This window comes from Polypterus senegalus, chromosome 2 (assembly GCF_016835505.1).
Source record: "Polypterus senegalus isolate Bchr_013 chromosome 2, ASM1683550v1, whole genome shotgun sequence".
NCBI lineage: Eukaryota > Metazoa > Chordata > Cladistia > Polypteriformes > Polypteridae > Polypterus > Polypterus senegalus.
Window position 1 is genome coordinate 153,119,714 of NC_053155.1, and position 23,152 is coordinate 153,142,865.

At 40.5% G+C, this 23,152-nt stretch overlaps 1 protein-coding gene across 6 annotated transcripts in view; it reads left to right on the top strand.

The window, feature by feature from the left end:
• Window positions 1-1,153: 1,153 nt before the first annotated feature.
• Window positions 1,154-23,152, top strand: part of LOC120523495 (type 2 lactosamine alpha-2,3-sialyltransferase-like) — a 159,976-nt gene continuing 137,977 nt past the window's right edge. For 2 of the 6 annotated variants that reach the window (XM_039744857.1, XM_039744861.1), the window contains exons 1-2: window positions 1,156-1,498; window positions 10,080-10,165. In XM_039744857.1, coding sequence (XP_039600791.1) covers window positions 10,159-10,165 — 7 coding nt within the window. In that variant the 5' untranslated portion in view covers window positions 1,156-1,498; window positions 10,080-10,158. Of the gene's footprint in view, window positions 1,499-2,416; window positions 2,509-10,079; window positions 10,166-23,152 lie in introns of those variants that run through there. The other 4 variants (XM_039744862.1, XM_039744858.1, XM_039744859.1 and 1 more) reach the window with 4 other exon arrangements.

Below are 23,152 nucleotides of genomic sequence, written 5' to 3' on the forward strand. Positions count from 1 at the left end.
CTAATGCTGTCACTCTTATAATTTTATTTTTATTCCTTTCTGAGGATATCATTCAAATGATTTGTGCTCCAGAACAAATTTGTAATTCACACTCCTTTTCTTTTTTTTGTATTAATTTCTTTCTAAACATTTCATTAAAATGTGAAGTTAATAAAAGACAAAGAAAGGTAAATAGGGGATGAGATGGTGAACTGGTGGCACCTTTGTAATCTGCAACTCATTGTTAATTGGCAGCAGGTTAAGAAAACAAAAAGCATTTTTTAAAAAGCGGACTGGGTATCTTAAAAAGCAAATTAAGCCTAAATTAAGCACAAAACTGTAATTAGAGCCATAAGTACTTCAGGGGAATTAATGAATGAGCTTCTCATTAATAAATTGGCCTGGGACAAGAACTTGCTACCATCCTGACCTCCAAGACTGAACTTGGGAACTCCTGCAGTTGAGATTCTTTCTTGTCTGTTCTGTTTAATAGACTCAAGTTTTTTTTTAGTTCATTTTTATGATGAAGCCATTTTTTTAAATTCTGCACTGATGATTTTTGTTAATAAAGCACCTCCAGCATGTGCGTTTGCTTGCAATCTGCTGCTAGAACTGCACATTATGAAAAAATAGTCTAATTTAAGTACCAACGGAAGCACTTTTATTCATTTTCATTATGTCGGCAGTATTGTGCATGCAGATATATTTAGACTTTCTGCAGACAATCACTACTCCCGTCCATATTCAAAGTAAGCTAGTCCCTCTACCGATACTAAGGTTCATAAATCAGGAAGCATCAGGTAAGGGTGGTAAGCAAACCCAGCACCGGCCCCAAACTTAAACAAAACATATTCATGAGCAAAAATCACAAAACAAATGCAAAAACAACTTTAACAATGAAAATTAATTAAAAGTCCAGTTTTTATATATAACGCCACAGAAAAATCCGGGGTATCAAATCCTTCTGAAATTACAATATATACGCGCATTTAAAAAGCATTGTAATCTCCTGTAATTAAAATGTAGATATTTGAGACCATGTCAACACGTGGTTTTCCTGAAATCGATCTGTCCATTTCAGTGCTGTGTTTTGTCGAAATTCATTGCATATTAAATGAGCAGTCGCAGGACGCTCTCACTCTTCACACCAGGTGTCACCAAATAACCTCATGTGACAAAAAAACTGCCGCTCACACCGAACCCGCGCGCACTTCGTCGCTCCAGTGGCCACTATAAACTATTCCGAAAACTCAAAAACTGCATGAGGATGAAATACGAGCTGACGTGTAGTGTTTTGAAAACCTCTTGAATGAACCAAAACAAAGGATGTATGTAAAAAAAACAGCAAATCAGTGGTGACGTCACGCCTCTTTGGCAGTCCGTTGTTAAGCGGGAAGTGATCGGTTTCTCCAGAGGTAACTTGTAGCAGTTCAACTTCTCCCGTGTACCATTTATTCATCAACTGAGCCATGAGAAAACTGACTGACTGAGAACTATATTCATTGAGTTTACCTATAATGTAAGTATTGTTATTCATCGGATAATGTTGGTGCATATCACATGATGTTGTCTTTAACTTAGTACCTGATCGATTAGTGCCAGTGGACGTCGCCCTTCGCTGACCATAGCGAGTAGCCGGTATTATTTTTCAGCGGGCAAGAGAGCCCACTTGGTTTTGGAGACTCACGACGGGGGCGGTTCATCATGGTGTCCGTAGCGCGCACCCCTTAATTTTCATAAATGATGCCCTTCGGATGTTTGCGCCCTAGGCGGTCGCCTATGTCGACTAATGATGGATTGACCGGCATTGTGATCGATTTAAACGATCATTGTTGGAACCTTTTGCACAGTGAATCTCTGACCCTTGAGCTGATTGAACGATTAGTAAATCCCCAATAGATCATTTCCATTCTTTTTCTAAACACGATTTAAATGACTGCTGAGAGAAAAGCTACAGGGGAAGGTGCGTAGTAAAAACAGTAAGAATTCAAAGCACCAATAACGCGAATTAGCTGTTTCGTTATTGTATTTTTGTTCCAGAGGTTGTTGTTTTGTGACGTTTACTCTGAAAGGGAAGCAGAGTCTGGTCAGTCTGCACATTCTGATAGTAAAGGAAAAAAAAACGGTCTTTTACAAGTCCGTGCAGTTTATACTCTGTAAAAAGTTCTTGCTTGCTCGTGGGAATATCTTGATCCACCAATCCGGTATTTCGGGACATACCACTCTTACTATATAAATATTTCTGGGGTTCAAGCGGAGGAATAAAAAGGAAGGTGTCTTCCATGCTGCTCTTTTGGGTCGTTTAGTCGTGGTTTAATGTAAGAGAGATGTGTGTATGTACGATGTATTTTTCCTGTTTTCCTTTGACAATTTATACTGTAATTACCCATTGCAATTATAAGTAGCCGTTGCCTAGGCAGTAGTATTTATGAAGGCGTAACTCACAGGGTTAAACCGTACATTCACAGTGGAACTCCAAAAGATGACGGTGGAAGATACTCTCGTTTTTTCCTAATGTTTAATCCTAATGTAAGTTTTTGGAACTGAGTTTAAGTTACTACAAAGTTACTACACCGACTTTGAAATTTAGGTATTCATGTGCTAGCTGCATTAATACAATTTCGCTGGTCTTGATATTTGGTTTACTGCATAAATTACAACTCAAACATGCAGAAGTGGAAATTAAAAGGCTGGAAACGAGTCAGAACTAAACGTGTGATATTTGTATACAAAAAATCAGTCTTCTAATTTAATGTACGCAGCATGTTTTTAGACTTGGATGTCAGCTACTCGTTTAGGTATAATTGCTATGGTTATGTAAATGTTGTAATTCTTGAATAACAAGAAATATTCATTGTATTAAAACCGTTGGCAATATTTAATTAATTATATTGGAACTATGCTCATGGTGTCGATAATAGTGGGTTAAATCAGATTTACAAAGTATTCAATGATATTCCTCTTTTAAAGGTGTTCTTTCTCAAAACCGCCTTTTCTGGTTTTGTTTTAGCCAAGGCCTTTGACATAGTTCCACTTATTTGTAATTTGATTGTCCAATTTGATCTAGTGACATAAGTATTAAAATTAGAATTGCTTCAGCTGTGGAGCACTTGGCTGTTATTTTTATAGTGCAGGAAATGCAAATATATGATCAAAGTATTGTAGAAAGCTGTACATAGAGGTGGGGTGGATCTTCACACATAATGGAGGGTGTGATTGATAACAGAATGTACTGTAATTTTAATAATTCAGGACTGTTGTGTATGTTTGAATAACTTATTGTCATGCAACAGAAATCTTGTCTTTTAGGTCTTGCGTTTTATTTATAGCAAAGTGACTAAAAGAGGTAACATAGGTACTACCTATATATAGGCCTAACAGCATAACAGGATTAGTTTATTTTCAAGGATGTATTTATGATTCGTGTAATTTCTGTTTCTATTGTATTTGACATTTTGATATATCAAATGGCACTCTCAATTACTATTTGATAAATAAAATGGGCAAAACATTTTTTAACTTGAGAAACTTAAGACTCAGTTTTTATGTGATGATTATTTTAGTCCAGTATGTTGTAAAAACTCATTTTTTTACAAAATTGAATACACTTTTGTGTCATTTTGATAAAATGATCTGTTACAAGAGGGTGTGGAAACAATTGAGATTTTTAGTTAATGTGCATAGTAATAAATTACAGGCTGTGGTATTCCCATTGTGATAATCTGTCCATTTCAGAAACTGGCTAATCCCAATTCAGGCTCACAGAGGTGCAGTTCTGCTAGCCTCATCCACAGGAACTAGCCCTGAACAGAGCACACATGCACAGCCATTCCAGTGTAATTTAAAATCACACATATTTGGGATGTGGAAGAAAAGTAGAATACCGAAGGGAGTATATCCTGTACTGTTGTCCTATGCATATGCATATTCTTTATTGATTCACAGATTTTATCTGAAGCCGTGAAGCAGCAACACTAATCCCCCAGCCATCATTCTACCTGTGTTAAGGAGATGATGACAACACAACAATGTACCTTTTCCTGATTATTCCAAGCATTGTAAATCCATGTAGTAATACAGATGTTATTCTATATATAGTATATCTTGTATTGCACAAAAAGATAACTTGAGAAATGCAAGGGTTTTTGAAATGATTGTACAACATTTCCTTGTGAAACAGCATTACAGATGGTCTCACTGTGACAGTCCTGCTCATCCCACAGTTTGACCAGTTAACTAAAAGTGAACATGACAGTGGATGTGGGTAACACAAATAGGAAAAATGTTGTTCAGGTAAAAATGGCTTTGAAGCATGGACAAATATGTCTTATAACTATGCAGGCATAGCTAAGTAATTGTAGTGGTTTCCATGACTGATGTCTCTTCTCTTTAAAAATTAGTTTGTAAGAAAAGTTTTGGCTTAAAGTATTGCTAATGTCTCTTTAGAATTTTGTTTTAATGTTGTGACTGAATTCTCTGGTGTTTTTGCTTGTTGCAAAGTATGTCTTTACTGGTTGTTTGTTGGTTTATAGATATTATATAACAGTGAGAGAATGTTAGTAATTTATTTAAGAGGTAGCCTATGTTTTAAAATTACTAGCAAAACTGGCTGCATTTATTTCTAAGTGTAATATTTTTGTTAACATGGGAGAGAGAAAACAAAAAGAGGGTGGAAACTACAAACATTGTTTGGACTAATTTCATAGTTGCTTTTTTATTTTCACATTTATAGAAATAGTCCTTGTTTCCTACTCCACAGGATTACGCATGCTTATTCTTGAACTGCCTGAATTCCTTGGGTGTCTTCCAGCTGCAGTTTCATGTTACACTTTGGTATTCAAAATAAGATCAATTCTTAATAGCTGCTACTTAATCAATTCTTAATAGCTGCTGCTTAAACCAGAGTACAAAGTGTATTAGTAAATACAGCTTAAAACATATTTTCTAGTGTCATTTCAAACTGAGGGTGACAAAGTACTACAGGTGATTTCAGTTGTGCTTAATGAATCCAGTAGACTGGGTTGGAGTCTCATTGCAAGTTTTTAATTGTGTGGAATTGTTCCTCTGATGTACTAGTACAGTGTATGGGGATGGTTTACACCTGACCACTGTTTCTGTGGTTATGGCCCCAGTGTGAATCTGATTTTGATTAAATAGGATTGGTGATTCTAAATTGGCCCTAGTGTGTGCTTGGTGTGTGGGTGTGTTTGTGTGTGTCCTGTGGTGGGTTGGCACCCTGCCCAGGATTGGTTCCTGCCTTGTGCCCTGTGTTGGCTGGGATTGGCTCAAGCAGACCCCCGTGACCCTATTTGGATTCAGCGGGTTAGACAATGGATGGATGGATGGATAGCTTGAAAATACAGGGGTGGGCAAAAGTAGGTTTACAGTTGTTCATATGGAAAAAGACATACAGGTTATGGTTATTACAATAGCTTTATTAACTAATAATCTTTATTATCTCAAAAGAATGGCACAGTGCTCAAATTGCTGGCCTTCATTATTTACATATTCTTGTAGTCTACTTGCTACATTCAAGCACATTTAAGAAGAAGACAAATAATACACATACATGATGCTGTAATTAATAATACAAGGGGGGGCGGGCATTCATATATATTCATAAAACGTAAGCTGCACTTAAGTATTTAAAAACTGAACTTATGAAAGGTATTATGTACAAAACTATTGCTGTACTTTTATTGTACAGCAAGATGGGGTAAATTTTAAATTTGTTCTTGGGTCATTTTTCTGAAGTTTTTATTGTATTAATTAGATCAATTAAGCTGATATAACTGCGGTGGGTTGGCACCCTGCCCAGGATTGGTTCCTGTCTTGTGCCCTGTGTTGGCTGGGATTGGCTCCAGCAGACCCCCGTGACCCTGTGTTCGGATTCAGCGGGTTGGAAAATGGATGGATGGAAGCTGATATAATGCAAAACTATAAGCTTTTTGAATATTTTTATTTAGTTCTCAAAAAATTGCCCAGTGTTAACTATAAACATATACACTCACCTAAAGGATTATTAGGAACACCATACTAATACGGTGTTTGACCCCCTTTCGCCTTCAGAACTGCCTTAATTCTACGTGGCATTGATTCAACAAGGTGCTGAAAGCATTCTTTAAAAATGTTGGCCCATATTGATAGGATAGCATCTTGCAGTTGATGGAGATTTGTGGGATGCACATCCAGGGCACGAAGCTCCCGTTCCACCACATCCCAAAGATGCTCTATTGGGTTGAGATCTGGTGACTGTGGGGGCCATTTTAGTACAGTGAACTCATTGTCATGTTCAAGAAACCAATTTGAAATGATTCGAGCTTTGTGACATGGTGCATTATCCTGCTGGACGTAGCCATCAGAGTATGGGTGCATGGTGGTCATGAAGGAATGGACATGGTCAGAAACAATGCTCAGGTAGCCCGTGGCATTTAAACGATGCCCAATTGGCACTAAGGGGCCTAAAGTGTGCCAAGAAAACATCCCCCACACCATTACACCACCACCATCAGCCTGCACAGTGGTAACAAGGCATGATGGATCCATGTTCTCATTCTGTTTACGCCAAATTCTGACTCTATCATTTGAATGTCTCAACAGAAATCGAGACTCATCAGACCAGGCGACATTTTTCCAGTCTTCAACTGTCCAATTTTGGTGAGCTCATGCAAATTGTAGCCTCTTTTTCCTATTCGTAGTGGAGATGAGTGGTACCCGGTGGGGTCTTCTGCTATTGTAGCCCATCTGCCTCAAGGTTGTGCGTGTTGTGGCTTCACAAATGCTTTGCTGCATACCTCGGTTGTAACAAGTGGTTATTTCTATCAGCTTGAATCAGTCGGCCCATTCTCTTCTGACCTCTAGCATCAACAAGGCATTTTCGCCCACAGGACTGCCGCATACTGGATGTTTTTCCCTTTTCACACCATTCTTTGAAATGGTTGTGCGTGAAAATCCCAGTAACTGAGCAGATTGTGAAATACTCAGACCGGCCTGTCTGGCACCAGCAACCATGCCACGCTCAAAATTGCTTAAATCACCTTTCTTTCCCATTCAGTTTGGAGTTCAGGAGATTGTCTTGACCAGGACCACACCCCTAAATGCATTGAAGCAACTGCCATGTGATTGGTTGATTAGATAATTGCATTAATGAGAAATTGAACAGGTGTTCCTAATAATCCTTTAGGTGAGTGTAAATGTGCCATTTCTGTTAGCGATATGAGTTATAGCGTATTAATAGTTTAGGCTAATTGAACAAACATTCAAAACTTAAAGCTGCATTTGTAAATGACTCATCTTGGGCAGGTAACAGATACCTTCAGGCTCCAACTGAACATCGTCATTGTTTTCCTGTATTGTGTGAGACTGCAGAGTGTACACATACCCGAGCTGAGAGGCTTGACCTGTCACTCACAGCCTAATGCTAGCCCCCCAAAAAAATGGGAGGGAGCAAAACACTTGAACCATTGAGAAGAATAGCACTTACATTAACATCTATGCTTTTTTAATTTCTTGAAACAGTTTTGAAGGCACCACCTACTAATTATCAAATGAGTCTTTGTTACTATCGGATCTATGACAAATTTCTTGTTTTAACTTTCCAGCCTTGAGAAAAGGTTCATAAGCTAGAGGACCTAATGACTTCTAACAAGACAACACTCCAACAACAGAGCCTATTCTGGTAGCAATGATAGACCATTCCTGTACACACCCACACTTGCATGGGACCAGTTTGATATTGCCAGTTAACCTGTAGGCTTTGCCCCACTCCTCCTCCTACCCTAAATTAGGTTAAATGAATTTGAGAAATTTGTTTTTATTTCAAGTTGTATAGTGGCTTTCTTGTTGTATGGAGCATATAAGGAATATATGATGTAACCAGTATGCTATAGCATGCACATACGGTTTTGCCAAAATCAAACAATTCCATATTAAACAAATTAGAAAGCTGTATTTTTACATCATAATGATTAAAATTCATAAACCACAGTATTTTTAATGAAAATGTACTCTTAAGGTATTCTTTTGATTTTAGGAATTAAAATCACAGACTGAAAGTGTCATGTCTGCTATACTTCTTTTTCTTCTTCTTTCGGCTGCTCCCATTAGGGGTCGCCACAGCGGATCATCTTCTTCCATATCTTTCTGTCCTCTGCATCTTGCTCTATTACATCCATCACCTGCATGTCCTCTCTCACCACATCCACAAACCTTCGCTTAGGTCTTCCTTTTTTCCTCTACCTTGGCAGCTCTATGCTTAGCATCCTTCTCCCAATATACCCAGCATCTCTCCTCTGCACTTGTCCAAACCAACGCAATCTCACCTCTCTGACTTTGTCTCCCAACCATACAACTTGAGGTGACCCTCTAATGTACTCATTTTTAATCCTGTTCATCCTCGTCACGCCCAATGTAAATCTTAGCATCTTTAACACTGCCACCTCCAGCTGTGTCTCCTGCTTTCCGGTCAGTGCCACCGTCTCCAACCCATATAACATTGCTGGTATCACTGCCATCCTGTAGACCTTCCCTTTTACTCTTGCTGATACCCGTCACAAATCACTCCTGACACTCTTCTCCACCCATTCCACCCTTCCTGCACTCTCTTCTTCATCTCTCTTCCACAATCCCCATTACTCTGTACTGTTGATCCCAAGTATTTAAACTCATCCACCTTTGCCAACTCTACTCCCTGCATCCTCACCATTCCACTGACCTCCCTCTCATTTACACACATGTATTCTATCTTGTTCCTACTAACTTTCATTCCTCTCCTCTCTAGAGCATATCTCCACCTCTTCAGGTTCGCCTCAACCTGCTCCCTACTATTGCTACAGGTCACAATGTCATCAGCAAACATCATAGTCCATGGGGACTGTCTAATCTCGTCTGTCAACCTGTCCATCACCCTTACAAATAAGAAAGGGCTCAGAGCTGATCCCTGATGTAATCCCACCTCCAACTTGAATGCATCCGTCACTCCTACCGCAGACCTCACCATTGTCACACTTCCCTCGTACATATCCTGTGCAACTGTTACGTACTTCTCTGCTGACTTCCTCATACAATACCACAGCTCCTCTCAAGGCACCCTGTCATATGCTTTCTCCAGGTCCACAAAGACGCAATGCAACTGCTGGTCTTCTCTTAAACATCTCCATCAACATCCTCAGAGGAAACATTGCATCTGTGGTCCTCTTTCTTGGCATGAAACCATACTGCTGCTCACTAATCATCACCTCACGTCTTAACCTAGCTTCCACTACACTTTCCCATAACTTCATGCTGTGGCTCATCAATTTTATTCCTCTGTAGTTACTGCAGTCCTGCACATCCCCCTTATTCTTAAATATCGGCACCAGTACACTTCTCCACTCCTCAAGCATCCTCTAACTTTCCAAGATTCTGTTAAAAAATCTGGTTAAAATCGCTACTGCCATCTCTTCTAAACACCTCCATGCTTACACAGGTATGTCATCTGGACCAACTGCCTTTCCATTTTTCATCCTCTTCATAGCTGTCCTTACTTCCTCCTTGCTAATATGTTGCACTTCCTGATTCACTATTTCCACATCATCCAACCTCTTCTCTCTCTCGTTTTCTTTATTCATCAGCCTCTCAAAGTACTCTTTCCATCTGCTCAACACACTCTCCTCGCTTGTGAGTACGTTTCCATCATTATCCTTTATCACCCTAACTTGCTGCACTTCTTTCCCAACTCGGTCCCTCTGTCTAGCCAATCGGTACAGGTCATTTTCCCCCTCCTTAGTGTCCAACTTGTCATACAACTCATCATACGCCTTTTCTGTTATACGCCATATCTGCTATACTGAAAAACAAAATATTGACTCCTCTATTGAACTCTTATTAAACAGTCTTAGCTGGAAGCTGCACTTTAGTACAGTATTTAAAAACTGAACTGATGAAAAGTATTATGTACAAAACTATTGGGTTAAAATTATACACCCATCTTTTACTTGACAGGTAGTGGGCAAGGATAAGACTTAATTTCTTTTGAGAGAAATGTGATCTGCAGTCAGTGAATTGCTTTCTGGTTAATTTATTTCTTGGCTCAAATTATTGTTCATGCATCCTCTTTATAGGAACTTTCTTATAAAAGTGTCAAAGTGGATGAACCTGGAGCCCTGAGGAGCAGCAAAAGCTTCAGCATACTAGCATTATATGAAAGGTATGTTAATTCATCCTTAACACAACACACATCTTGTGACTGAAGAAATCGTTCCAGCATGAGAAAGTATCTAGAAAGATGACCTATATACTTAACACAGAAAAAATTACTTTCAAATGAGTCTAATTCTACATAGCACAGCATGGTGCTTCCACACCTCTCGAAAATTTCTCGTAAAAATTGTACGTTCCTCAAAATGACATTGAAGAACTATGGTTTTTTCTTTATTGGGTTGCATGTTTCCTCATAGAGAAATTGCTTGACAAAGTATCATTCTGTTCTGTGAGGGATGATCTGCATATGAAGCTGGTTCTTTTTGCTTTGAAGAACATCCTAATATGTAAAAAAAACAAAAACAAAATGAAATCTTTAATGTGTGGTAGGCTACCAAGTTGGACAACAACAGATTAATAACACTTGGACTTGGCCTGTGTTCCTTGACTTACTGTACGTAGTCCTTTTAACACTAGAATTACCAGAGCCTACGAAAAAACTCGTAAATCCGTCCCACCTTAAATCGCTTCTTAAAATCGTTCACAGCTCTGCACCAGCGTCTTTTGTCATCTACATGTGCTGATAAAAATCAGGCTGCAAGCAGCCGGCTATTCCATCCCCTCACCGACTTAGAACGTGCACAAACTTCTCCCAGCTCATGCCTTGATTGATTTTCTGGAAGTGAAGTGGAGTTTTAGAGTGGAAATAATAGATCGTTGTTTGGAACACACACATTTCATGTCTGTTCCGTTTCTACAGTAATCTGTGTAAACACATTGTTAAAACAGAAACGTTTTTTATATTCTACTAGTAGATGACAAAATGTAGGCATAAACTATATAATGTATGAAGCCTGAAGTATCACATAAATATTTTCACAAAAGGTACAAATCTAACACAACAATTATGCTTTTATTCAAAAATATAACTGCAGAAACAAAAAGCCACTTTAACATGCGACATTGACACCCGTTGATTATGACTGCCTCTGTGGTGCAATAGAACCAGCTGCTGACTAGGAATCAAAAGGTCACGAGTTCGATCCTGCACCTCTCCGTTTTGAGAAGTAAACTGCTCTTTGTCTTACTATTTTAGAATAAAAACATACATTTTATTTCAGTCTGTAACAGCCGGTGTAATTTATGATACTTGTAAAGGTTAGCTTTGGTTTTTTTTTTTTTTAGTCGGTTTAATTATCTCAGCTGCGCTCACGAGCCCAAACACACCCCACCCCTGCATCTGATACTGCTGTTTTCACATTGACGCGCTGTAACAGAGGTAAACTCAGCTCCCTTCTACATCGGAGCAAGAATGCATATACCATTACTTGCATACTAAAGTGTCAGCAGGCACTTTTCGTGGCATTACACACAGTTTTGAGCATGCCCTCTGCACACTACTTGTGACTTTAGGCTTTAGGAAGTAAGTAAATAAATAAAAGTAAATCGTGTCATAAAATAATTTCTTCAAAACGTCGAATGTTATTAATTGACACAGACATGCTCAAAAAATACATGTGTAATGCCACAAAAAGTGCATGCAGACATGTCCTTGCCAAATAAATAATGTTCGACGTTTTGAAGAAATCATGTACCGGAAATGTCATCTGCTAGTATAGCCACGAGCCTTGACCAAAGTTAATGAGCCGTAACGTCACAACTGAAGTGCTAGGCTGCAGCAGCGGGAAGGGGCGGCTTTAGGCATGTGCAAACTATGCACCTGCACAGGGCCGCCACGCCAATATATATTGAATGCAAAACAGAAAGAGAAAATAACGACACAGCTGATGGCAATGTGGCAGAAAAACATTGTGTTTCTCGTTAGTACGCTGTATTTACTAATGTCGCTAGAGTCAGAGCACAAAGCTACACTCACCTAAAGGATTATTAGGAACACCTGTTCAATTTATCATTAATGCAATTATCTAATCAACCAATAACATGGCAGTTGCTTCAATGCATTTAGGGGTGTGGTCCTGGTGAAGACAATCTCCTGAACTCCAAACTGAATGTCAGAATGGGAAAGAAAGGTGATTTAAGCAATTTTGAGCGTGGCATGGTTGTTGGTGCCAGACAGGCCGGTCTGAGTATTTCACAATCTGCTCAGTTACTGGGATTTTCACGCACAACCATTTCTGGGGTTTACAAAGAATGGTGTGAAAAGGGAAAAACATCCAGTATGCGGCAGTCCTGTGGGCGAAAATGCCTTGTTGATGCTAGAGGTCAGAGGAGAATGGGCCGACTGATTCAAGCTGATAGAAGAGCAACTTTGACTGAAATAACCACTCGTTACAACCAAGGTATGCAGCAAAGCATTTGTGAAGCCACAACACGCACAACCTTGAGGCGGATGGGCTACAACAGCAGAAGATCCCACCGGGTACCACTCATCTCCACTACAAATAGGAAAAAGAGGCTACAATTTGCACAAGCTCACCAAAATTGGACAGTTGAAGACTGGAAAAATGTTGCCTGGTCTGATGAGTCTCGATTTCTGTTGAGACATTCAAATGGTAGTGTCAGAATTTGGCGTAAACAGAATGAGAACATGGATCCATCATGCCTTGTTACCACAGTGCAGACTGGTGGTGGTGGTGTAATGGTGTGGGGGATGTTTTCTTGGCACACTTTAGGCCCCTAAGTGCCAATTGGGCATCGTTTAAATGCCACGGGCTACCTGAGCATTGTTTCTGACCATGTCCATCCCTTCATTACCAGCATGTACCCATCCTTTGATGGCTACTTCCAGCAGGATAATGCACCATGTCACAAAGCTCGAATCATTTCAAATTGGTTTCTTGAACATGCCAATAAGTTCACTGTACTAAAATGGCCCCCACAGTCACCAGATCTCAACCCAATAGAGCATCTTTGGGATGTGGTGGAATGGGAGCTTCGTGCCCTGGATGTGCATCCCACAAATCTCCATCAACTGCAAGATGCTATCCTATCAATATGGGCCAACATTTCTAAAGAATGCTTTCAGCACCTTGTTGAATCAATGCCACGTAGAATTAAGGCAGTTCTGAAGGTGAAAGGGGTCAAACACCGTATTAGTATGGTGTTCCTAATAATCCTTTAGGTGAGTGTATATATATATATATATATATATATATATATATATATATATATATATATATATATACTAGCGACTGGTAGCCCGATCAAATCGAGCTACAAATTCTACATTTGTGAAATCCATACTTTCTCTACAATGAATTGTTTTTTTAAGTCTTTGAAATGATTTTGTTATCATGGCACTGATTTGTGCTTAAAATAGACCATTTCGGCCAAAATAATGAATAGCTTCCTGTTTAAACGGGGCTGTGAGACATGAACTCAGCTCTTCTGTGCACCTCATTTGATTTTTTCCGGCAAACAAATTTTCAAAACAAACCCTATTTTATGACTCTAATCAGAGTCGGAGTAATAATTATGTTGGCGTGGTCATTTTAGATCTGAGATCGGCTAAAATTTAAAAAATGACCGTTGTTAATACCTACCTGTCATTACTCAGTTTGCCAATCAATCAGTCACATATTTAGAACATATTTATAGACTTTTTATTAAATTATTATCTTATAATTGGTAGCATGGGTGGGGACCGTAAAATAAAAAAATTTTATGAATGGGGTATGTGTACCCATGCTTGATGTAACCTTCGGGTTATTATCCCCTAACCTAATCCTAGTTCCAGCATCCGCTTGATTTCCAGCTCCACTTCTGCTTTCTTTACCTCAGCAAGTCTATAGGGGCGTTCCTGGACTATAACTCCTGGTTCAGTCACTATGTTGTGTGCAATCAAAGAGGTCCTTCCGGGTTTTTCACTCACCACCTCTGAGACGGACAGGATAGCTGATTCCAGCTCCCGTCTTTGTTTATAAATTAATTCCTCGCCGAAATTAAGGGTGTCTATGCGAGCAAAGAATGAGCAGGGCTGAGCGGAGGAGGGATCTGGTTCCCTCTGCTTCCACGGCTTCAGCAAGTTCACATGATAAACCTGCTCACTTGGTCTACAATTGGGTTGTTTCACCAAATAGTCGACCAATACTTTTCTCTCCTTAATTTCATAAGGGGCTTGGCAATGGGCGAGCAATTTAGAATGGGAGGTGGGAACTAATACCATGACACAATCCCCCGGCTGGAATTCTCGAAGTGTCGTGCCATGATCATAATAACGAGCCTGTGCTGCTTGTGCCTCTTCCATATGACTTTTTAAAATAGGTTAAATTTTCCCAAATCTGTTGCGTAACTGTGCGATATATTCCAAAATATTTGTAGAGGGAAGAGCCTCTCCTTCCCAACCTTTTTTCAAAATATCCAATATACCTAGTGGTTGTCGTCCGTATAACAATTCAAAAGGAGTGAACCCTCTAGAGGTTTGTGGGACTTCCCTATAGGCAAAGAGAACGAGGGGGAGGAGTGTTGATCCTAATTCCTCTCATCCCCGCCGACCACGTTGTGAAGCATCTAATTGAGAGTCTGATTAAACCTCTCCACTAGACCGTCAGTTCGAGGGTGGTACACCGTGGTCTTTAAGTGCTTTATTTTCAGTAACCTGGCCATTTCCCTGAACGTCTCCAAGGTAAAAGGTGTTCCTTGGTCTGTTGGGACTTCTTTAAGAATACTGACACGCGCAAATACTCCTACTATTTCCCGTGTGATTGCTTTAGATGTAGTTGAGCACCATGGAACAGCTTCCGGATATCGGGTCGCATAATCCACAAGGACTAATATATATTTATGTCTTCGGGCTGAGGGCTCTAAGGGTCCTACAATATCAACCCCGATTCGTTGAAAGGGTACATCAACTAAGGGAAGGGGAATGAGAGGAGCACGGTCCCTCCTAGGAATTTGCCGTAATTGACATTCTGGACAAGAAATACAAAAACAGCGAACCTCTTTGTTAATTCCCGGCCAATAAAATCTGAGCTTAATCTGCTCTAAAGTTTTTTCGGAGCCTAAATGGCGGTGGGCGTAAGCTAATTCACAAATATGCCGCCTGTAGATTCGTGGGATTAACAACAGTTTCCGAACCTCCACCCCATGTTCCGCAACCCAATGTAATAGATCATTTTCTATTACAAAGTGAGGGCCTTGTGGCATGGGCTGGTGTGTACGTTGGCTTTTGACAAAGACTACTGCATTGTTTGCAAATTTTAGGGAGTTCTCATTCCATTGCTCCCTTTTAAAAGAAGCCGGTGTTTGTCTAAACTGAGAGTGAATGTCGGAGAGATGATCTGCTCTGACCTCAAGGGGAGGGGATTCCTCCCGACTCGTTGAGGTGCGGGTGGATGACGTATTTGCCTACGACGGTCCAGAAATCTCCCCGTTCCGTATCTCTCTCTGCTGGCTGTGTACAGTTTTTATCAGGCGTAGTCAATAGTTCACCGCATTTATTTTCCGATCAGCCCTGCCCTAGAATCATTGGACAGGGGGGATTGGGATGAACCGCCATGGGAATTTTTCTTAGCGATCCTCCCTGACTTACAAAATATAGGGTGGTATTGTACATCCGGGTGTCTCCGTGAGTACATTTAATACTGGTCTTTTCTTTAATTCTTTGTTCCGGTAAAACTTAACAGCAATCAACAATGGAAATGTTGCTGCCGGACTCAAACAAGGCATTGACTTTGTAACCATTAATGACTACGGGTCCTGTATTCGATAACGTCAGGGGGTTGGCAAGAGCACACAAACCACCTCCCCCCTTCCACCTACATCCTGCCTCGTATCCGGGTAGGTTGCACGCCCTGCGGCCCGGGAACTCAGAAACAGGCTCCGATTTATGTGGAAGAGACTTATTTTGTAGGACGTAATTTCTAGGACATGCACTAGAGGACGGTTCTGCTCTCCCAGATTTCGAGACTGGCATGGATGATTTTATGAGCTTTATAAGCTCTTCCATAGAATGGAACTGTCCCCAGTCCGGCTGGGCAAAGTTTTTTGGGAGGCTCCTTAAAAAAATAAAGCAGGCTACCTGCTGCACTATTTGGCAGGTGGAAAGTTCAAATGGCCTTAGCCATAAGGCCACCTGCTCCCAGAGGGTCATAGCCTGTGACTGGATTGATCTCTCTGGATCAAATTCCCAGTGTTTTATTATTTTTGCCTGCTGGACTGGGGATAGCCCATATTTATCTGGGACCTCAGCCCCAATGGGCTGTTCAGCTGTCTCCTGCGAGAGAGCATAATAAGCCCTTTTCATTTCATCCCCAGAAACCAGCCTATGTCTGTATGTCCCCTTCACACACTCCCTTTGGTAAGTTATAAGCCTGGTGCTGTATTTGAGTTGCGGAGCCTGTACTGAGTCTTTGCTCACCTCCAAACGCACTCCACCCCCAGAAACTTGGTCCCAGTTCTTTCCTACCTGGTTGATTTCATGTTCGTGTCCCGGTTTCTTCTGGGACTTCATCCTGCCGGCTACACCACTGTGATAATAATACGCCAAAACATCATAAGGGTTTGGGGCAGTCACCCATATATTGTTTTTCCCAGCTGCAAAAGTTTGTTTTTGAAGCACAATGTGCATAGAACAGAGTCCACAACAGAACTGGCTATAGTTGCCCAAGATGGAGACTTTAAAGGTCTGGAGAGGAACTGATGTCATCAAAGGGGCCGGCTTTGGAAGTGACCTCATCAAAGGGGCCGGCTTTGGAAATTACATCAAAGGAGCCGGCTTTGGAAGTGACGTCTTCTGAGGCGCCGGAACCTTGCAGGATTTCCCGGGAAAGGTCTGTAAGGAACTGAGAAAGACAGTCAGCACAATACGCCGCCCCCTGATCAGATGTTTTATTACACTTACTCAGACCCTTTAGCTGCGTCCTACTCGCATGTGTGTGACAATATATATGTATATATATTGTTGAGGATTGCCGGCTTCTTGCTCCGGTCCTCACCTCCAGGCCGCCAGGAGGAGCTCTCCCGACAGCATAATCGTGGAGACTATGTAGTGTTTATACACAGCCCTGTTGGATACCTTGGGGGCCACCGGGAGTCGCTGTAGGGGGGCTCGTGGGCTCTTATGTTCCCTATAACCCGGGAGTACGTCACGGTCACGTGACAGGAAGGAACGACGTGCTCCCGGGTTGAAGAAAAGGACTGTTCACCCTGACCCGGAAGGAATAAGGAACTGTGGAATGATTGGGCAGGAACACATCCGGGTCAGGGTGTATAAAAGGACTGTGGGAAAGCCCTGAGAATGAGCTGAGCTGGGAGGTAGAGGGGCAAAGTGTCTGGGCGAGGAGGAGAGAGTATTATTGTTGTTTATTTAGTTTATGAGTAGTGTGGATGGTGCTTTGTTCACGTTATTGTTATTTAATAAAGACGTCTTGGACTTTTATCCGGTGCCTGGAGTGGTACCTGAGGGTTGAAGAGGTGGACAAGAGCGTTATCTGCGACAATATGTATATGTGTGTGTGTGTATATATATAGATCCAAGATCCAAAGAAATTCAGGAACAAATGAGAACAGAAGTAATTGAGATCTATCAGTCTGGTGAAGGTTATAAAGCCATTTCTAAAGCTTCAGGACTCCAGCGAACCACAGTGAGAGCCATTATCCACAAATGGCAAAAACATGGAACAGTGGTGAACCTTCCCAGGAGTGGCCGGCCGACCAAAATTACCCCAGGAGCGCAGAGACGACTCATCTGAGAGGTCACAAAAGACCCCAGGACAACGTCTAAAGAACTGCAGGCCTCACTTGCCTCAATTAAGGTCAGTGTTCACGACTCCACCATAAGAAAGAGACTGGGCAAAAACGGCCTGCATGGCAGATTTCCAAGACGCAAACCACTGTTAAGCAAAAAGAGCATTAGGGCTTGTCTCAATTTTGCTAAGAAACATCTCAATGATTGCCAAGACTTTTAGGAAAATACCTTGTGGACTGATGAGACAAAAGTTGAACTGTTTGGAAGGCAAATGTCCCGTTACATCTGGCATAAAAGGAACACCGCATTTCAGAAAAAGAACATCATACCAACAGTAAAATATGGTGGTGGTAGTGTGATGGTCTGGGGTTGTTTTGCTGCTTCAGGGCCTGGAAGGCTTGCTGTGATAGATGGAACCATGAATTCCACTGTCTACCAAAAAATCCTGAAGGAGAATGTCCGGCCATCTGTTTGTCAACTCAAGCTAAAGCGATCATGGGTGCAGCAACAGGACAATGACCCAAAACACACCAGCAAATCCACCTCTGAATGGCTGAAGAAAAACAAAATGAAGACTTTGGAGTGGCCTAGTCAAAGTCCTGACCTGAATCCAATTGAGATGCTATGGCATGACCTTAAAAAGGCGGTTCATGCTAGAAAACCCTCAAATAAAGCTGAATTACAACAATTCTGCAAAGAAGAGTGGGCCAAAATTCCTCCAGAGCGCTGTAAAAGACTCATTGCAAGTTATCGCAAACACTTGATTGCAGTTATTGCTGCTAAGGGTGGCCCAACCAGTTATTAGGTTCAGGGGGCAATTACTTTTTCACACAGGGCCATGTAGGTTTGGATTTTTTTCTCCCTAAATAATAAAAACCATCATTTAAAAACTGCATTTTGTGTTTACTTGTGTTATATTTGACTAATGGTTAAATGTGTTTGATGATCAGAAACATTTTGTGTGACAAACATGCAAAAGAATAAGAAATCAGGAAGGGGGCAAATAGTTTTTCACACCACTGTATATATATATATATATATAGATAGAATGCAGATTGCTTAAATGGACCTTCAAAGCATCCGATGTTCCAAGGAAAATTTTAAATGAATTCAAACTGAGAGAAATTTAAGTACAGTAATCCCTCCTCGATCGTGGGGGTTGCGTTCCTTCTCTTCAAAGGAGCACCGTCAGGAGCAGAGAATGTCAGTGAGAGAGAGAGACCGTGACAGAAAAGCAAACAATCAAAAAACCAATAGTGCTGATGGGCTTTTAAGTATGCGCAGCACGATCAAAAAGCCGCAACAGAAGGGAGCAATGTGAAGGTAGTCTTTCAGCATTTTTAGAGTAGCGTCCCTATCTTCTAGGCAAACAGCCTCTGTGCCAACAGCCCCTCTGCTCACACCCCCTCCGTCAGACGCAGAGAATGTCAAAGAGAGAGTGAGAGAGGCAGAGAAAAGCAAACAATCAAGCGCCGCACGGGAAGCATATCATATATCATTTAGAAGTTTTATTTAATACGTAATACATGCTCTGATTGGGTAGCTTCTAAGCCATCCGCCAATAGCGTCCCTTGTATGAAATCAACTGGTCAAACAAACTGAGGAAGCATGTACCATAAATTAAAAGGCCCATTGTTCGCAGAAATCCGCGAACCAGCGAAAAATCTGTGGTATATATTTAGATATGCTTACATTTAAAATCCGCGATGGAGTGAAGCTGCAAAAGTCGAAGCGCAATATAGCGAGGGATCACTGTATATATACCAGTAATGCCGTACTGCACGATAACGTGCAGTGAATACACTTGACTTATAGTTTTCATCCTCTATCTCTGTACATTTAGCATTCATTTGGTTGATGCGCTTGCTGCTTCCTGAGCAGCTCTTCTTTTCTCCACTCTAGCGGCCCACTTCTTCTCCTCTTCTGTCGTCATCTTTTCACATTAAAACTGATTAAGTCAGTTTTTATGTTGCAATCACTTAATACATTTTTCTTAATTTTTCAATTAAGCTGGCACTTAAGTGTTCAATCTGCCTCAAGAATGATTTAACATAGAAGAGGTAGGGGAAGTGACGGCGAATGTGATAGGGATGAGAACGGCACCTGTACACACGCGCCACATGGCCACTCTGCTGCCTACAGTTGAACATACAATAAAATAAAAAGAGTAATAAAAATCATCACCCTGAAAGCGAACAGTAGAGGTCATGTTGTATATGTGTACCAAATTTCAAGGTCAATAGGTCAAACAGTTTGTTAGCTACAGGTGATTTTAAATCCTGGACAGACAAACAGACAGTCAAGGTAGTGTATTATATAAGATATGAACCTTTTTATATATTTACTTTTTTTCTCCTGAATGGTGCCTTTTATAGAAAATATTGTCACACAAACGCCTCCAAGGATCATCCTCCTTTATTGATAAGCAATACTCTTTGGTCGATCAGCTGTTGGCTTGCTGCTGCTGTTTTGCCGCGTGATCTGTTCGCCTGCCCCTTCCACATAACCCCCAAAGACCCCCGCCGCACCAGCGCTATTCATTGCCATGCCATGTGATCTGAACTTTGCTCGCATACCAATTCCCCCAACCCCCCCCAAAGCGCCATTGTGAACAGTGTGGCTGAATGCACACCAAGGTGACGCGCTGGCTCCTCTGGAACCCCTCTTAAACAGTGATACATTGGGAAACAAGTACTGAATTGCTGCTAACTTGCTGCTGCTTTTGCTCCGCGTGATCTTTGTTTGTACTAATGTGATCTTTTCACTCAGTTTTTTGAGACTTTCAAATTTTCCTACTTCCATTAACTCTAACCTGTTCTGCATGTGTATCACGGGACTTCCTTACAAAGGTTGTAAGTATGACATGACATGCCTCTCTCATAGGATGTGAAAGTGTCTCTCTTCAAAAGTGCCTCTCTTCCAAAGTATCTCTCTGTCTCTCTTCAAAAGATCATGTCTCGTCGCCGGAAAAAAGTCTTGTCCCAAGATACATGGTCTCTACACATTTAGTTTTGCAGAACCTCTCTGACAGTTTTATATTTGATTATGCATTACATTTTTCTGGGCTTTTTAGGAGTTGTGTTATTTTTTGGTTTTTTTTTCCTCCGCCAAAGCTTGCAGAGTGGTTTCTTAAGGTGAAGGATCTTCATTTAAAGCAGAGCTGACACTGTTAAAATTCTTCCTTTACCACTATACAGTTACTTCAAAATATTACATCCTGCATCTTAACTAGAATAAAGTGTTAACAGTATGACTCCCGTTCTTAAAATATTCTTTTTAGCTTTACATGGGGGCTATGCTTCACTTGGTCACCTACAAAACTACCACCCCCACCGCCCTAGGTTGCGCTATGTGCCAGCCACTTCGCATCTTTGCCACTTGCGTCGTGAAGGGGGGCTGAATGCATGCTAAGGAGATGCGGTCGGATCAGCTGCTGTCTTGCTGCTGTTGCTGGCGAGCTGCTTATTCTTTTTGTCACGCTGCGTGTTGATCATTTAAAAGCCTGTACAGCAGCTGGCCTTTTGTCTTACTGCTTTGTCTCGCGGGACGTTAAAGTGTCTTTCACGGGACATTAAAGTGTCTCCGAGAAAATCACGTATCGTCTCCTTCCAAGCCTTCCAAGATTTTTTTTTATAATAGAGAGACTAGAGTTAATTGTCAAGTCTTAGATTATTTAGCCAGCCTTTTACACCTTAATCTTCTATAACGTACTGATTATTATATTACAATATAGAGATTCTGGTCTAATAAAATTAACAATAAATAAATGTAGTGCAGAGGCAGGCCCTTTAGCTACAGACCACCTAAATACTGCAATAATCTAAGTATCAACACTGGAGAACTTGGAAATCCAATGAAGGACAATTGTGTAAATTCCATAAACAAACTTTGAAGCTGTGAAGCAGCAGGGTTAACCATGTGACATGTACTGTGTAGCACTGTAAATGAGAGATATCAGTTGAAGTGTAGCACTTTCATTTCTGAAACAGAATACATTAATTGCTTGCAAAAAAAAGGAAATTTTTACACCTAAATTGCAGGCATCATTTTGTTTAAGAAATTTAAATTTGCCTATGCATGGAACTATTGACCCATTTTAGGTTGTTCCATGCCTTTTGGATTCATGAAATGGATGAATGAAAGAAACCAATCAACGTGCAGTACATTTTCATACTTTTATTTACGTATGCATTTATGTAATTGTGCTTCTGTGAAGGTGTGTATACAATACAGGCTGTATAATTCTGGAAGATTAATGTTTAGGAACTTTATTAGAGAGTAGGCAAATATTGTGAGTGAAAGGGGCTTCCATAGAATAAATGTGGGCATAGAACATCCCAGTTAGGACTGATATTATAGCTACAAATGCTGTTTAATTTGAGAAGCATATTTAGCTGCCATATTTCATAAAGACAATGCAATTTAACACTGTCCTTCAAGCAAATATAAAGCACATTTAATTGCTTATAAAACTTATTTGTTTTTAAACATTTTACTTCAACAATTCAACATTAACAAATACAGTGATACATATGAATGTATTCAGTAATTAATTAGTATTTATTTGGATATGATTGCCAAATAGGAAATGGCAGCAATCCACTGGTTCACAGGTGCAGCTTGGCTTTCAAAACTTGTTTAGTTGGAAGGCCACAAAAAGCCACCCATGCCATCATAGCTGGGCTGTGCATATCTTGTGGGTTGACAGACCAACCACTACTGGATTATGTGAATTTCCCCTTGGGATTAATAAAGTATCTTATCTATCTATCTATCTATCTATCTATCTATCTATCTATCTATCTATCTATCTATCTATCTATCTATCTATCTATCTATCTATCTATCTATCTATCTATCTATCTATCTATCTATCTATCTATCTATCTATTGTTTGAATAATGGTGCAGTACAACCTTGGTTTGTAGAGGATGATACTGAAACATACCACTTGTTGTTCCTTATTTAAGAAAAGAAGTATTCGGTGAGGCACTAGTTCATCACAGGGTCCACACATAAACAGTGCTATTTTGTTCCACTGTTGTCTTAATCATGAGTATGTTTTAAATGCAATTTCTTTACATTGGAAATTGCTAGTGGATTCTCTGCTTAGTCTAACTATTGTCAGAAATTAATAAATGGATAGAAAGCTCCAGTGACAGTGGGTGTAGGATCTTGAATGCTGGACAACTATGGAACATAAATCTTTGCATGGGTTTACAAATCTGTTTCATTTGGTCTGTGATGGAATGTTTGTACTGTTGCTTCCAAATGGTTATGGTGAAATGTAACCTGCAAGTAAGCAATGCTAATGTAATACCTTAGCAAATGCTTTAATTTTGTACA